Source organism: Charadrius vociferus, unplaced genomic scaffold, assembly GCF_000708025.1.
Source record: "Charadrius vociferus isolate BGI_N301 unplaced genomic scaffold, ASM70802v2 scaffold484, whole genome shotgun sequence".
Classification (NCBI taxonomy): domain Eukaryota; kingdom Metazoa; phylum Chordata; class Aves; order Charadriiformes; family Charadriidae; genus Charadrius; species Charadrius vociferus.
The window spans coordinates 1,863,370-1,880,075 of NW_009648074.1; the positions used below are offsets into that span (position 1 = coordinate 1,863,370).

Below are 16,706 nucleotides of genomic sequence, written 5' to 3' on the forward strand. Positions count from 1 at the left end.
GTTTCCTCCATTAAGACCCTTTCTGGAGAAGAAAACAAATACCCGGTTTCAAAAGAGCTTATGACTCACGCGTGCCCGCCCTCCTGAACCGTGGGTGCCTCCGGCGGAGGTGTCGTGCGAAGGCTCAGCCGTGCGGAGCCTCTGGAAACCAGAGGGAAAACGTTCCGCTCCTGCGCCGACGTCACCTCGCCCGGGTGCCGCGGCGCGCTTGTGTAACGCTCTGGCGCGATCTGATCTCGCCCCGACGTCTGCGCGCTCAGAGCGAGTGTCGGAGCTGAACCTGTGGGTCTGATCCCGCCTCTGCTCCCCCCACCCCGGAGAAACGTCTTTTTTAGCAGAAGTGTAGAAAACCCAGCAAAGTTCCTCAAACAGGCAACAGGCAGAAGTTGTCTGCCCTGTTAGAAATTGTGCTTCCCTTGATGAGTCAGGTCTCTGCTATTCTGGAAACCGTTAGTCCGGCACCGCCGTAGCCTGGTTTTAATTGTTCGTTGGGTTGGGGGAGTGATTGGCGGGGGAGATTTTAATTGATGCATTAGGGGGGCGGCTGGCAGATCGCACATCGATGTAGATAAGTCAGACCTTTTCTTTTGTCTTTTTTTGTTTGTTTGTTTTGTGTTTTTTTCACTAGTAATTGAAAGGCACCGCTGCCCTGGCGTGCGCAGAGGGGGAAACCCAGCTAGAGAGACATGGGCAGCGAGCGTAGGAAGGGCTGCACGAAGGCAGAGGTGCACTTTAACCCCGGGGAGGAGGAAGAGGAGGAGGAGGAGGAGGAAGAGGAGGAGGAGGAGGAGGAGGAGGAGGATGCCTGAAAATAAAGAGGAGGGGCTGCAAGGATGATGCTGAGGGTGATGAGCGCCAGGGGCATGAACCTGCTGGACCACCCTGGCTGGGGTGGAGAGCGAGAACGTCGCTGGCAGGGGGTACAAAGCCAACGTGTCCTTGGAAGCTGCGGTGACAGTCCTCCCCCCCATTGAGGCCACGTGCAGGGCAGTGGGAGAGGTGACACGTTCAGTGCTGCAGCCGCGCAGTAACTGCTGCTCACTGCAGAGCGGGGGGGGGTGTTTCAGACCTAAGGCAGAAGGCATCGGGGAGCTCTGTGTTTAGCTTAGTTTTTACTTACTTTCCTCTGACAAAAACAAGGGGTTTTTCCAGCTTTGTGTTTATCAGGCAGTTTTAGCTTTATATCCTCGGCCTGTCTATATCCAAAAACCGCCGCTTGTGTGCATACTCATTGAAAATACGTTTTTAAGTGCTGCTTCGACCATGTTGGCACAGGTATTTAGTTAAAATGCAAATTCGGTTTTGCAAGTCTGTTCTCCTCTCCCTCTCCTCCCGTTTTCCTCAAAGTGCTTAGACGGGAGCTTGCAGCCGTGGCTTAGGGCGCAACATCAAACTTGAGGAGGCGCCTGCGAGGTTTACAGGTGGTTGTGAACTTGTTTGCACTGTTGAGACAAAATGCTAAAAATCTCCTCAGAGACCTCCGCCTTTCATGCTCCTTAGTGGTTGCCTGAGGGGAATCGAAGTCCTTTGTTTCTCGAATTGAAAGTGCCCTCCTGTATCCATCCTTTTGCCAGAGCTGTTCCCTAAGAAATCCTTAGGTCTCCGGTCTTGTAGTGACTTCTGAACCCGTGTTTTGCAGTCTTGTGTGGAAGCCCATGGCTACGGTGCAGAATCCTCAACTAGAAACCGGGAATAAGAAAGCTGTGGCTATTTAAAAACCTTTTTAATTAATTTATGGTCTTTCTCATCCTTCCTTAGAGTGTTTCTGGATCCCAGCCACTAGAGAACTTGGGTATTTCTGCTGCAAATACTCCTGAATCCCATCCCGCCAAGCCCTGTGGAGCACCAAGACCCGTCAATGGAGTTATTAACACGTAAGCTGCTTGCATGTTATGGGAAGAGCTCGATTTTTATGACCTTGACAAAATCCCATTGGAAACCAGCCCGTAGCACGTTGGTGGGTAGTAACGGGGTTGGTAATAGCATAAACGGGCTCTTTTTGAAAAAAGCTTGGTAGTAGATCATGCTTGGAAACGTTTTGGAGGAGATTGCTTGCTTGAGGTTTTCTGCTGCATTGTTTTTCTGAAAATGGTATTAAATGGAGCTGTGTTTACATGAACGAGCCCTGCAGGCAGCCCTGCAATGAGCGTGTTCAAAACTGTTTCTTTATGGGTATTTTTAATACACTTGCAAATTGTATGATTCAAAGGTGCCAGTGGCCCGCTTGCAATTATTTTATCTGTAACCACTGGCTCACTTTTCTGGAAATGGTGAGGAACCCAAATCCCATTGATTTTGGGAGTGTGGCTTTCTAAATTCTTTTTTTCTCCGTGTTCTTTTTTGTTGACTAAATCTTTAAGTGGGCAAACGAAAACAAGTGAAGGAAATTCTCCTGTGCTCCAGGATGATTTTAAGGTTGGACCACTCGAAAACCCTTGAACGCACGGTGCTTCGAAGTTGTGGTAGTGGCTAGAGAAGCATTGCCAACGCCGTTGCACTTGTGCAGGACCTCGAGGAGGGAGGGATGCTGCGCCGGCGCAGCGTGAGCAAGCGCAGAAAGCGCTGATCAACTCACTCGTTGCTACAGCTGAAACACTGCAGGCTATAACAGAGCCCTTTATGTGCCTGTAGCCTTTGAACTACAGAGCCTTAGACCACAGGGCTTTAATGTTTTGCATTTTTAGAAGTGAAACACTTGTAAAAAATACATGAAAAGGTTCGGTAGGTGAGGAGCTGCGCTGGTATTTGGTAGGTGGCATGGCGTATTGATGCTATGGTTGCTGCGTGTGGACAGGAGCCTCCTTTATACGTAAAACAGAAAGGTTAATGTTAACATCACACCTTTGTGGTGTCACTGCTGAGGATTGTTAGAGGTATAGTTCTCAAATGTTAATCAGCATCAACTTTACATCTAGGTTAAATATCTTTCTACAAAATCACACATTCTCTGTCGTATGCTCTCTGGCATTTAGACTCGTGAGAACCTGTTGTATTAAGATATCCTGAACTGTAATTCTGGGGGAAGCCGAGTTCTAGGGTTAAAGCTGTCCAGGGCTAGAGTGGCTTTTGGGATTGCTCCGTGTCCGGCTTTACATGCTAGTTTTTGTTCAGAACTTCCAAAGGTATTTTGTCAAAGGTTCAGTGGTGGGAGAGTGTGGAAAGGGACCAGAGTAATAGCAAAAATTAGAGTTGCCTAAAAAAAACCCTATTGTCTCGTGAAACTGCAACGCTTTAAACTCAGCTGAGAGTGTTAGCTACGGTCTGAGTGGTGAACCTGGCTGGTACTGCTGGGTGACGGGGGATGGTTGAATGAATAACCATGTCTTTCTTGTTTTCTTCTCTTCTGGGGCAGTCTTCAGCCTGGCCTGGCAGAACATGCTCAGGGAGATGGCCAGGAAGCTGAGGAGCTCTTGCATAAAAAGCAACGACTGAACATGGTTTCTTCATCTGCGGATGGAACGTGTGTAGCAGCTCGCACTCGCCCAGTACTGAGCTGTAAGAAGCGACGGCTTGTTCGACCTAGCAGCATTATGCCCCTTTCCAAAAAGGTTTGTGCTGTTTGGATTTTGATGCAATGTGTTCGTGTGTGTGTGTGTGTGGATATATATCTCTCGCCAAAGTTCCACACCAAAGAGCCTGGCGAGGTGCTGATGCGTTGGTCCGATGTGCTTTTGCTCTTTGCGTGAAGGGGTCTCACTGTCCTGGGAATGTTTGTGGTTATTAAGAGGGGAAAAAATAATGGAGAGGAAGAGGAGGGCAGTGAGGCTTCAAAGGCTGTTGGAGAGGTAAAGGAGAAACCAAAGAGAAGCTTCTAATTTGTTGGGAGACTTTTATTAGCTGTCACTGGGGAGGGGAGATGCCGAACTCTTGATGTGGATTTTCTTTTCTGAAGCCAACCAGCCTGAGGTGAACTTGGGGCTGGGTAGTTCCATACGGCACAGTCCGAGCAGTGGAAAGAAGCTCTGGAAAGTCAAGTGTCGGGGAAACCTTAACTCTGAGCGCAGGGACGAACGCAGCCCCAGGAGCTCGCTGCTGCTTGCTCAAAGAAAAACTGCGGTTCCCTGACCAGGCATGTGTGGGATGTCTTGCAAAAGGCATGCCGAGGTGACGGCGTTCGCTGCCACGGCTGAAGTCTGGAAATCACAGAATGCCATTGACTGTTCCAGGTTTTGTTTTCATTTACGTGGGTTTTTTTGGTTTTATACTCCTCTCCCTTACGCAGAATTCAGTTCACTGGAAGTACAGTTTATTGCCTGTATGAGGAAAGGCCGTGCTTCATTCTTTTTAATTTCTCTTAGGAATGCCCTAAACTGTCAGTTGGAGGATAGATAGTTAAAAATTCAGGGAATAAGTACCTTTTTTTGTGCAGCTCGCATGATTGCAGAACCATAGATGGCAAAAATCCACACTTTGAGTCAAAGTGTTTCCAAATCAAACTTTACCACAATGGTTTGGGGGTTTTTGCTCTGCGGGCGCTGGAGTTTTAAAGAGAAGCTCAAAAAGCAACATTTTTCTGAGCAAAATAGATTCTCGCTCAGCTGAGTTAGCTTTAACTGGTTACTCGTTTGCAGTTTTATCTGGGGTATTTCTGGTAGAGCTCAGCAGTGACTGCTCGCAAGGTCTTCAGTGATTTGGAAGTTTATGAACTATCTCATAGGTGACGCTGCCTCGTGCACTCGGTGTTTGAAGAAGTGGCTGTTAATTCTGTGTAAGATCTTGACTGTAGTCATCAAACGCATTTGATAATCAGAGATAGTTCAGAAGAGCCGTTCCAAAGGATGGAAGATGTGCCAGACAGCAGAAGATTTCTGTGGACTTCTCCAGTTACTCAAGAGAAAGCTGAGTGACGGCTAGGTCATGGTCCAGAAATACCACATCTGGTTGACCACACTCTCCTGTCCAGCACAAAGTGGTTGTGGATTGCTGCAACCAGAAATTACAACCACGAGATTTCACTGTTGCAATAGAGATTATCCATAACTGTGTCTTCTGTTTTACAAAATCTGAATGCAACGTCACTTGAAATTTTTAAGTCGGGAGATGTCCTGTAGGAAAGAAAGGCGGCTTAAAGGTTGAGTGGGTCTGTAGCCTGTATTGGGTTGGAAACAGGACGGGAAGGGATCTCCTGCAGTCACCCCCAGCACCCCCCTGCCCCAGAGCAGACTGCTTTATCCTCATACCATGCCAGACGGTTTGTCTAAACCTCTTTAGGCAACCTATTTGAGTCCTTAGCTAGTCTTGTTTTTCAGACAGCAAAACCAAAAACCCCAAACTTTCTAAAACAAGCTGCCTTGGCTGCCATTTAAAGTCATTACCCGTAGTCCCAAGTCCTGGTGTAAACTGGTCAGCGCCCCTCGTCACTTCAGCGGCTCTCCCCAAAGTGTGAAAGTTGATGTGGTAATTCTTAATGTGGTCACCTCTACGCTAAACACACCACGGGTCTTTCTGGTTTTGCCCGTAGGACGTATTTTTGGGGATCTTGTCATTTTTTTTGTTGTTTGCCCCTCCGTTTGGTGCACGCAGTTCTTGAAATAATGTGCCCAAAACTGGGTGCAGCCCTCCAGCTCACACATTAGCAATGCCGAGCAGAGTGGCAGGATTACCTCATGCATCTTGTACAGCCGTCCTGTTTATAAAGCCCTGTGGGGTGTTAATTCTCCGCAATGGTACGCCATGGGTGATTCATGCTCATTTTCTGATCCATAACAACCACCAGATCCTCTGGGCAGAACTGCTGCTCAGTTACCTCTTCCTCCTCTCCTCTGGTCACTGAAGCGTCTGCTTGTTGCGTTTGCCTTCAGTGAATTAAATTTTATTTATTTTAGATAATTTCCAGCTCTTTCCTTCAAGATACTTGCAGCCCTTGCCGGTTCTAGTGTTATTTACTAAGGCTTAAGGTTATTATCTCTTCCATCGTTCAAGTCATTAGTGGAGATGTTTTGAATAATGCTGGACTCAGAACGGAATTCTGCAGGATCCAGTTTGATACATCCTTCAGTTTTGATGGGGTATTGGTTACTATCTCTGTGTGGGATTTACATCCAGTTCTGCATCTGCCTACAGTGGTTTCATATAAATGGGGTCTGTATAAAGTCTATAAATCTGTGAATTGAAAGTCTGTCCTGGTTTAGGAAACAAGGTTGAAAAACGCCCTTTTTCACTCTGTAAAGATGTCCCTCTAAGTGGCAGCTCCTGGCATGTAGTGATGGCTCTCTGACCCATCTGAACTCAAAAAGGCTTTTTTCCCCCCTCTCTGACAACTGAATTGTGCCGCCTCATGGTTTTTATAAATGAGGTTTCAACCTAGATAAAATTAAACCCTTTTAGTCAAATTTAGTAGATGTTAAACTGTCTGTGCTGGTGAGTAGTAGTTTTCAGTGGTGTTGATGCAAAGTGAAAGTGTCCTTTTATGAATCCAGACTAAACAAACAGGTTTTATACAAGGATAAAAACCAAACCAAAACAGCCTTTAGGATGTCTTTCCTGAGCTGTCAAAGGGGAAGGTGTGAAGAGAGCCCTTAGACACACTGACCTCTGATATGTTGACGCTGTTCTCTCTCCCCTTTCCAGGTCCACCGTAACAGCCTGGTGCGATGTAGCTGTGACGTGAACCCTTCATGTGCTCTGTGCGGCACTCGAAGCTCGACGACTCTGGAAATCCAGTATGATGCCCCTTTGCTGGAGCGCCTCTCCCAGCTGGACTCATGCATTCATCCTGTCCTGTCATTCCCAGATGGTAAGCACAGCGCCCACCGAGCTGCCGATACCAAGAGGTATTGTCAGACTGGGTCCCGAGATGGGTTACACGGGATGCTTGGAGGTGCTCCGGAGCCTGTTCCTCCATCCTGGGCTTCCACAGGTGTGCTGGATATGACCAAGCTTGTTCATCTGGCAGTATTTTTAGGAGTAGAGCATTTATTGGAGCAGAAGAGTCTGGGAAAATGTCGCACCTCTGCTGTGAAGGTGTGTTACGGGAACCTGAGCTGGGGCCTCACTCGGGGTGGAGAGACCAGGCGGTGCCTGGGAGTCTCTGCGGGGACCTGGGTCTTAGGCTGGTGTCTTCGTTGCTATAAATCACTTGAGAAATATTTGTTTCCTCGGAGTTTATTCATCTGTATAAAATTATTTGTGGATTGGTTTAAGTCACGGGAAATTTTTTTGACCTTGTAAGGAATTGTAAATGGTCTTCCACGGTTCAGAGGGTACAGTGGGAAGGGATGTTCCCGTTAAGACACTCGGTTTCCCTGTGTTACGGTATCAGGGTTAATCATCATTAAGAGGAATAACTAACCAACCCTGACTGTGGGGTATTCACAGATTTCGTGTGAAGGGACTTTTCCCAAGGGAAAAGAAGTAGTTTCCAGAGTCTTTTGCTTCCTAAGCTGCCAAATCAAATACAAGCCTGTTCTTTGAACAAAAACTATTGGCTTGCATGACATTGGTGTCCAGCTGTCATCTTTTTCCTCTGATCACAGAATACAGGACCACAAATGATAGGAACTGGCCGTTTTTATCGGAGAGCCAGGCAGTTCGTAGCAGTTCCTTTCCTTTGTAGGAGTGCCGGGCTGCTTCAGGTGTAAAACACCGCTGGTAACGCTGGGAGGAAGGTGTCCGTCCCCGCTTCTCGTGAGGATGCAAAGCGGTTGGTCCCAGTTAAGATACTGGGCTAGTGTGTGTGTTTGAGTCTAAATTCCAGCTTTTCGCAGACTTTGTGCAACAGTGGGAAATGCGTGGAGTGTCTGGGAACAATTAATCTGGCATCTTTCACTAGCACTATATTTAAAGCAGACTAAAATAGTAAATTGGTGCTATTTTTAAAAAGTAAATCCCCACCCCCCTCCAAAGACACATCTCTGTTAAGGAATGCTAAAGGAACTTCATGCGCTGAACTCCTGAAGCAGAAATGGTATTTCCTGATTTTACAGCACTTGTAATCCTCTGTCTGCGGTGTTAAATCTAATATTGTAAGAAGCGGTGAGAAAACCTGTTGTCTACTATTGCAGCATGGCCACCGGGCAAATTATCTCATCCTGTATTCACTTTCCATTCTCTTAGGGTCAGCTGCCACCAGCTCACGTGGTAAAAGATCTGTTCCGGCTGCGTGAGGTTAAAGACTTTGTCTTTAAAACTATACGTTGTAAAGCTTAAAACACCTATACGGAAATACCCGTTCCTCCCCTCCCTGCCTCGGATTAACTTTGATTATTCCTTAACGCTTAACGTAGTTTTGCTAGGGTTGCTTTTTGGGGATGGGGTTACTTTTCTATCCGAACATAGAGCCAGGTAGCGTGCTCAGGTCGGGAAATTGCTCTGCCTGACGTTGTTAGTGTGCGTTGAGGTGTCTCCCTGCCCGAGAGTATTAATCCAGGTTGCTGGTGGTGCTTCTCCGTGATTATTTCGGGGACTCACCTTGAAAGCCAGCTGGCTGGGACGATGGCCGAGGCTCGATTAAGCCTTTCTGGAGGAGCTGGTGAGATGGAGCCTGCGCTTAGAGCTGTGAGCATGTGCTGACTTTCACTTTGAGCCTGTCTCTCCGGGGCTCTGCCGGTGCCAGCAGCCGGGGATCTCCGGTGCAGTTTGCCAAGGGCGAAATTGCCAGGCGCCACAGGAGGAAAAAGATCCTTTATCCTTCTGGCAAGCGGGGCGAGGGCATCGCGGCTTTTAACCCGTTGCACTTGTGCTTCGTAAGCGCTTTGTCCGCTTCCTTTCAGGGCTTTTTTTTTTTTTTTTCCCTCCTTGGTTCATCTGATTTCTCGCTGGGAATTTTCAGATGATGTAATAACCTTGGTGGGGAGGATGTGAGCCGGGGCTCGGGGCTCCGTGCGGTTGCCATCTGCCGGTCCCCGGGAGGCCTGCACCGCTCGGCCGAGGAGGAGTGACGGTGTCACTTGCTGCACAGGCTCTGGTGCAACCAGTGCTGACAGCAGGACAGCGACAACACAGCAAATAACTCATTTTCTGCTGACAATATTTTGTCTTGCGTTTTTCCCCTCCCTCCGACCTGTCTCCTCCTTCCACAGCTGTGCTGGGATGCGATGAATTTTCAGGAGAAAGCAAAAGACTGGCAAAGAGAAGAGGCCATTTTCCCAAAGCCAGACGGGTCCAACATCAACACGGGGATGTTGGTGTCCTTAAAGGACTGGCTTGGCCCCTCTCCGTTCTTTGGGACACGGCTCTGCAAACCAGCAGTGGTGGCCAAAGAGCTGATGATAGCCTGTGATAGCCCCTCCTTAGCAAATGGACAGGGCTAAAACAGAGCTTTAACCATCAAGGTGCTTGAAATGCAGCTGTCCTGGCTTTTCCCCGAGAGTCAAGTTCCCCCTATTAATAACAGCCGACTCCAGCCCGCGCTCTGCCAGCTCCGTCCTCTTTGTCTGCCCGGATCTGCTGGGGCTTTCCACACCCTGGAATTGGTGGGGAAATTTTGGAGAGGTTCAGATACCGGCCGTTGAGACTACCGGCAGGTCTTGAGTCTCTTTCGCTTGCCCTCTGGGATTATCTAGATGCAATTTCTCAATCCCGCTGCAGCTCCTAATTGCCTCCGCATCCCCCCTGCAGAGCAAGGAGCTTTATTATTCCTTGTGCGGGGCCTGGGAAGGTTCATCTCTGCCCAGGGTTGCTTCAAAGTCCCTGTGAAAATGCCACGTGAGCTTGAGAGACGTGGGGGTGGGATGTTTGTACTACTGATGCTCATCTTAGTGCTTTTAACTCCTAGTTGTGGCAGGGTGAGCTTGCATCGGGCTGTGTCCCCTGCTGGTGATGGTCTGCTGGTCTGTAGCAGATGGGTGGCATGTCACACCGCGGATGCTGGTGTGTAACCATCTTACGGGTGCAGTTGGAGAGGATAAATTCACGTCTCAGTAGTTCTCCTGTTAACCCTTAAGGTTTTAATGCTTTTCCGAACGAGGATTTGGGCCCTCACGCATATAAAAGAGAGCTGGGTCTTGGAGGAGACGTAGGCAGCGGTATTCGGTGATCAAATCTGAAGTTTGAAGCTGAGTATGAAAGTAAGGCTTATTTGTGGGATTCCTTAGGCTGGAGTAGTTTGCTACTCTGGGTAATGGTTTTTATAGTCTACCTTAGCCTATCCGCGCAAGAAAATACACTGAATAATCTCACTAGTGTCGTGTCTTTCGGCTAAGGTTGGGAGTGCACGTCGGTATGGAATTTGGGAGAAACAGAGCTGGAAGAATGTGAGCAAAAGTAGTGTCTGCCGAATTTCGCAGCAGTACAGCTGTGCTCGTTGTGAGACGGCAGGATGAAATAGGGACAGGTACTCTGGACTACCGTGATCTGTGGTATGCAGAGGAACTTCAGGCTCAAAATGCATCAGTTACCGGATAATTACCGGTGAGTTTGCCCTCTCGCAGATGGCGGCGTGACCCGGCCCCTGCCTGGGGAGCTTCTGCTCATGGAGCCTCTGGAGCGTGCTGGCTTACACAGCGTTCGCTGCACGATTGAGGTGCCACGTCAGGCAGGTTAACGTCATACAGCACTTGGTTGGCTTTTGGCTTGACCTGAAATTGAGAATTTAAGACGAATTTCTCTCTTCCAGCCCATCCCTCTGTAGATTTGATGTGCTGAGATGTCTCAGATTCTTGGAAGTCAGATCTGAGATAGCAGAATTGAGCGTGACAGTACATGAGATACCTTCAGTTGTAAAGACACATAGTTTTTTCTGACAAAGGCTTCATTCTTCTGCCAGGATATACTTGGGCTGTGAATCCTGTAGGCATGTCCTTCTCTCAAAGAGCTTCAGATAAGAAATGTTGGGTCCTAACATTGCAGGTCCTCCCTGAGAGCCAGGACGGCGTAGGCAAGCCCGGGTTTTATAGTCAGTCGACGCCTGTATTTTTGTTGAGGGCTGTTCTTACAGGGGGACTGGAAGAAGATTATGGTACTGCAGCTTTCTGGTGTGTAATTTAGTTAATTTGACTGCCGTGTTTCGTATCCCTCTGCAGATGTGCCGACGAGCCTGCACTTCCAGAGCATGTTGAAATCTCAGTGGCAGAACAAACCCTACGAGAAAATCAAACCTCCCAAAAAGCTCTCGCTCAAACACAGAGCCCCCATGCCTACCAGCAGCCTGTCTGACCCTGCTCGCAAGGACCGCCACAAGCTGGTGAATTCGTTCTTCACTGCAGCCAGTAAGTGTCCTCCCTGCCTCCGCCGCGCGCAGAAGCGTTCCCTGGTTTTGTACCCGACAGCCGTGCGGTCTGGGAGGAGAGAGGAGGAGGAGGAGGATGCCCTTCAGCTCTCAGGGATGAGGCTGTGGTATGGCAGGCCAGGGCAGAAGGTGAAGTGTGTGCAGGTTGGTCTCGGTTCGTAGGGGACCTCTTTTCACTCAGTCGGAGGTTGTGCTCACGCTGGCACGGGCAGTGCTGCAGCTCGTTCTGCGCTGAGCACATCTCTCCAGCGCCCCGGTGGTGTTGAGCCCAATCTGTCTGGATTTATGGAGCTGGTGAACTCTGCCCAAGTCTCCTGTGCCAACAGAAAGAGAGGTGAAAACTGGTGTTTCATAGCTCTTTCTCTGTTCCCCTCCTCAGAGCGCTCACATCAAAAAATCCAACCAGACAAGGCACACAGGCCACCTTTAGACGATTTTACGGCCGTGTCCAAGGCCGAGAGAGCGCCAGAGCGCTCGCTTGTCCAGCCTCCTGCCTATGACAAAAAGCGATTGCGAGACTGCTCATCTGAGAGGAGTGAAGGTAGGCTCCCACGGCCAGGTCTGTCGGGGGGAGCTTGGGCTTTGCTGCATATCCAGCCTCTCTCCCCCTTCGGCCTCGGAGAAGGGGGAACGCACTGCTTCTGGGCCTTGTACACCACCGCAGCGATGCCTCGTGTGCTCTAACTGCTTCTTTCCCCAGGGCCTCTCAAGCTGGCAGCCTCCATCAGAAGGTGCTTCTCTTTCATGCAAAGTACTCCTCAGCACTGGCTGTTTCTGGTGCACATGGTCCTTTTCTGTCCACCACCGACAACCCCCTTTGGTTTGTTTTGCTAACGTCGTTCTTCGTTTTTTCCCGCCCTCCTTGTGTAGTGTTGAAGCATCACGCGGACGTCGGTGGCCCGAGCTACTTGTCAGCGGCTGCGACCCCAACACCTCACAGCCCCATAGCGCGGCAACTGTCCACCTCCTCAGAAGGCTCCGCTCCTGCCAGCGTGAGTTCACAGGGCACCTCCAGCACAGCCGTAAGTATCTCATGCCTTTCTGGAGAGGTTTCTGAGCTCAGCTCCACCATGGGGTCTCAGCTTTCAAGCAGTTCAGGTATCTTAGGCGTGAGAGTGCTCAGTATTTCTCTTGTCGTGCTGGACCCCGTTGGTTCAACTGAGGGTAAGAGTGCTGGCCCTCTTTTTCACTTTGACTTTGGGTCTGCTGGGGTTCCTGGATTGACGTTGGGCGTGCAGAAAGCCACCCAGCTGCATTACAGCTTTGGTGTCAGCTCAGCAACTGCTGGTAAATGTTCCTGTTCTCGGTAGTCCCCTGACTTTGCTCCACATCTGGGTTTTGGTTTCTGAAGTTGTCTGGGGATGCCAGGAAGAGAAGTAGAAGAGCTGAGCACCAGCAGTGTGCTGCTGCTGGTACAACAGTGCCGCTGAGATGGCTTTCCCTTCGCAGCCTCGGTGGCACTGGGCTGTAAATGGGATTGGGGCTGAATCACGGGTCAGCGGTACGACAGTGGTGGTTGGGATCTCAACAGTCACCTATACACAAGCTTCACCAGTTGCTTAACTCGTACTGTCTTCTGAGACGTACTCAGCCTCCCAAAATGCTAAAGGATGACACGATTTGGGTCCTTTACAACGCTGTGTCTAAAAGCCGTCAGTGAGCAGGACCCTGACTCCCTCCCACTGTGCTCTGGGTCAGTTCGATGGCACAGCTCCTCTGCCAGACGTCATCCGTCCTCCCTGTGCCTGACCCACACTAACGGAAGCCCTCAATTAAAGGACTCCGTTCTGCTGAAGGACCCGATCTCTGACCAATCCAGCTAGCAGTTTGTGCCACAGCCACAGCTGGATGTGACTGAGGGATAACACAGCAGATTTCCTCAAACCCTGGTGGTGAAACCAGGGTGGTTAAGAGGTGTCTGTCCATGGCGGAGCTGAGGGCACCGCTTTCAGCTCAACCTTGTGTGCCCTCGTCCTTGCTTCAAGCTTGTTGCTCTGGGGCTGCCAGATGCCCGGTGGGTTCCTTCACTGCGGAGTTTGCCATTGCATCATCAGCTGTGACATCAGTGAAGCCATGACGGGGTGTCTGAAGAACCCAACAAGCAGCGGTAGTTTGGCTTGAACGTGCAAGGTGTTTTGGAGAAGAGGACGGCTCTTCTCAGCAACTGTAGCGTGTCGAGATGACATTTCCTTGTGCTTCACACACATATCTCGGTCTTCTCTTGCTGCTTTTTCTGCTGCTCTTTCACAAGCTCGCTCAGAAAAGCCAGATGAAGTGTCTTCCCTTCAGCGGCCGAGTCCTACACTGGGGGCACCCGGGGTCTGGTCTCTGGGCTGAAGCGTCAAAGTCCTCGGTTGAATCATGCCAGTCTGGCGCAGGTTTGCATGTGCTCCCCAACCGGTGGGTCAGGCCTCACTGTTGACAGTAACACGTTGGAATTTCGTTGCTGTCATGGCAATAGTTGTCCACCCACTCCGTCCTCATCCAGCTTCACACGAGTCCTGGGGTCTGCCTGTGGCGGGTTGGGTTTCCGCATGGGTTTGCTTTATAAGCTGCAGGGATCAAAGGAGACGGAGAACATGGTAAATCGCAGGTGACTCCAGTAGGAAGATGGGCCGTTTGCCTTTCAAGCTGATCCATGTCACTGTACCGGCAGTGCTGCTGTCACAGGTTTGGGGGAGGTTTTTGGATAGACAGATGGTAGGAGAGCACCCAGCGTTCAGCCAGGTTTAAATAGATAAGTGTGGAGCTTATTTCTGTCTTAGAAAATCTATTTCAGTCTAAAGCGCGCTACAGATGGAAGCTGTTAGGCTCTTGGTACAGCTGTCAAAACCCGAGGTGAACTCCTGTCTGACTGCTTCGCGTTCCTCCTCTGTCACAGTGTCACCTGTGGCGTGTCCAGAGCCCTGCAGGGACACGAGCAGGGGGGCCCTTTCCAAACAGAATGGTTCTTCCCTCTTTCCTGATGGTCTCGCTACATTCTTTACGTTGGCGGCAGGGAATTGCACTATATGGGAGACTTTTCTTCTTGCTGGGTCAGTTTGTGAACCGAATGGATCTCCTGAGCTGCCTGGCTGTGCAGCGGCTGGTGTCAGGGAGCAGATGGTGTCCGGAGCTCAGCAGCCCTTGCTCACCTCCCTTCATTGCCTGCAGGACCACTGCAGCCCTTGCCCTTGTTTGTCCCTTCCAAACTAAGGATTTTTGGTTGGGAAGAGGACTTAGAGCAAGCAGTAGGTGAACTCCATTCTGATGCAAATTGCCGTTAGTTCTGGAGTCCCCATAGGTCGTATGAAGCCACTTCATACGAGGCCTCATCCTTTTTCCGTCAATGACTTAACATGACAAAACCTACAACCCTTTCTCACGTGGTCCTCCTCTTCGTGTTACAGCAGCCAAGGAGGAGGAGAGGCGAAAGTTCATTTGATATTAACAACATTGTCATCCCGATGTCCGTTGCTGCAACGACTCGCGTGGAGAAACTGCAGTACAAAGAGATCCTCACACCCAGGTACGTGCCTGACCCCTGGCTCCCAGCGGGGTTGTCACATCCCAGACTTCTACTGTGCAAATAAATGTCTCGTCAGAAGTTCAGCCTGGCCTTGGGCTTTGCTCCCAGTGGCTGCTGATGCTGGTGAGGAAAGGGGCTTTCTTCTTCCTCGAAAGTAGGAGGAAATTTGGAAAACTTCCGCTCGTCCCATTGGTGCAGACTTGCTGAGTTAGGGAATATGTTGCCTGAGCGTCCCTGGTGCGTGAAAGCCAGCTGCCCTGCTCAGGTCTCTTTGCGCAACCTAAAATCATCCTGGTTGTCCTCTGTCCTGCTGCAAAGCTGCTGAGCGTGTTGAGCTGAAGGTCCTGGAGGTTTCCGAGCTCTGCCCGTGGCCGGGCCGGGTGGTGGGTCCCTGGGCTGCGTTACCACCGCAGTGCAGGAGCGACGTTGCCTGGGGTCGCAGCGGCCAGGAGAAGCACTCCCGTGCCCGGGCGGTGGTAGGGATCGCAAGTTTTCTCTGCCCGGGCTGAGTGCATGGAGGTGAGCTGTCGGACGGTGTTTGGATGTTCTCGGACTAACACCGTGGGTGAGCTCAGTTGCTGCTTTTCACACCTGAATGCTCGGTGGGAGTGTGCCGACGTGCTGCAGCACCGGTGCAGCTTCTGCATCCAGACTGCCCGGTTTCCAGTCCTTCTTTTCCCTCCCAGTTCTCCCGGTCTCTTTCCCAACTCTTATCTCTTTCTTCCTCCTGGTCCTACGTGCTCTTCCCAGGCCCTGCTCGGAACGGGGCAGGGAGGGAGCCTGTTAGGGAGCCAGAGGAAGAGGAGGAAATGCTGCAGCGTCTGCTCTGCTTCCTCTGCCCTCGGTGGACTTCAGCGCGGCGCCGGGAGCTGGGCAGGGAGGCAGCAAGGAAAGGCCACAGTGGGAGGACGCTGGTGCCTCTCTCTCCGTTCCTCACCCTCCCGACGTGGAAGGACATCTCCTGCCTGTGCCCCGGCGTTGGGTGCAAACCCACTGCAAAAAGACGTGCTTGAAGTGGAGCAGGCTAACGGAGAGGGGGAGAAACCGCTGTCTGATAGCACAGGAAGGATTTTGGTAGACAAATGCGGCCGCTTGGCTTAAAACTGAGCCTAAATATGTTGCTCGTGGTTGCAGGCTTGTATTTTTTCTTTCCCAAAAGACGATGTTAGTGCGTGCGGGGCGTGTGCCGCTGTGCGGGGCTGTGCCTGGGATTGACTGTCCTCTGGTGTTGTGTGTTGCAGCTGGCGTGAAGTGGATATCAGCGCTCTGAAAGCGAACCCTGATGAAGACAACGAGGAGGTAAGAAGGGTTTTATTTCCCGGTTAACGTGGGATGGGGTTGGTAGCGACTGAACAGCGTCCACGGAGGGAGTGGACACAGGGACCTCAGCAGGGAGGTGCGGAGTCTCTTCCTTTTTCACAACAAAATGCACAATTGGGCCTTGCAGAAACCAGCCTGGCGTTGGTTCCTTTTCGGGAAAGGCATGATGAGGCAGAAGTTGGATTAACTGGCAGGGTACAGCTGAATCTGAGGTCTGAGTGCTGTCAGGGCACCTCTCTGGGCAGCAGTCGTTTTATGGAATAGTCTAATCAAGAAACCATGACCAGTCACGCTGCTATAGTTACTATTTTAGCGAAACTGATAATGATGGTATTTCCTTAAACCTCTCTGTGAGCGCTTTCACTCTGGGATAAGTACTTTCCTTTGGTTTCCAGTTCTTAATCTCTTCCTAAGCAATGCAGACTCAGTTCAACAAGGTGCTCTCGCACTCACTGACAGCATCTGCCTCCCTCCAGATAGAAACGTTTATTTAAATTCATGCGGTAGCTAATGCTGGCAGAACTGCAGGGAGATATGTGTTTAATGTAAAAAAGCTCTGACCGAGCCCTGTACCCTTCCCTTTCCAGATCGAGGACTTGTCTGATTCGGCCTTCACTGCTCGGCACGGCAAGTGTGAAGAGATGGAGCGGGCCCGGTGGCTTTGGAGCACGAGCATGCCCCCGCAGCGGCGGGGCAGCAGGTACGCCTGCC

At 50.5% G+C, this 16,706-nt stretch overlaps 1 protein-coding gene across 1 annotated transcript in view; it reads left to right on the top strand.

The window, feature by feature from the left end:
* Nucleotides 1–16,706, top strand: part of KANSL1 (KAT8 regulatory NSL complex subunit 1) — an 84,550-nt gene that overhangs the window by 64,231 nt on the left and 3,613 nt on the right. The window contains exons 4-12 of the mRNA XM_009883844.1: nucleotides 1,759–1,874; nucleotides 3,353–3,548; nucleotides 6,571–6,736; nucleotides 10,962–11,147; nucleotides 11,547–11,708; nucleotides 12,038–12,189; nucleotides 14,557–14,675; nucleotides 15,917–15,974; nucleotides 16,583–16,695. Coding sequence (XP_009882146.1) covers nucleotides 1,759–1,874; nucleotides 3,353–3,548; nucleotides 6,571–6,736; nucleotides 10,962–11,147; nucleotides 11,547–11,708; nucleotides 12,038–12,189; nucleotides 14,557–14,675; nucleotides 15,917–15,974; nucleotides 16,583–16,695 — 1,268 coding nt within the window. The remainder of the gene's footprint in view (nucleotides 1–1,758; nucleotides 1,875–3,352; nucleotides 3,549–6,570; nucleotides 6,737–10,961; nucleotides 11,148–11,546; nucleotides 11,709–12,037; nucleotides 12,190–14,556; nucleotides 14,676–15,916; nucleotides 15,975–16,582; nucleotides 16,696–16,706) is intronic.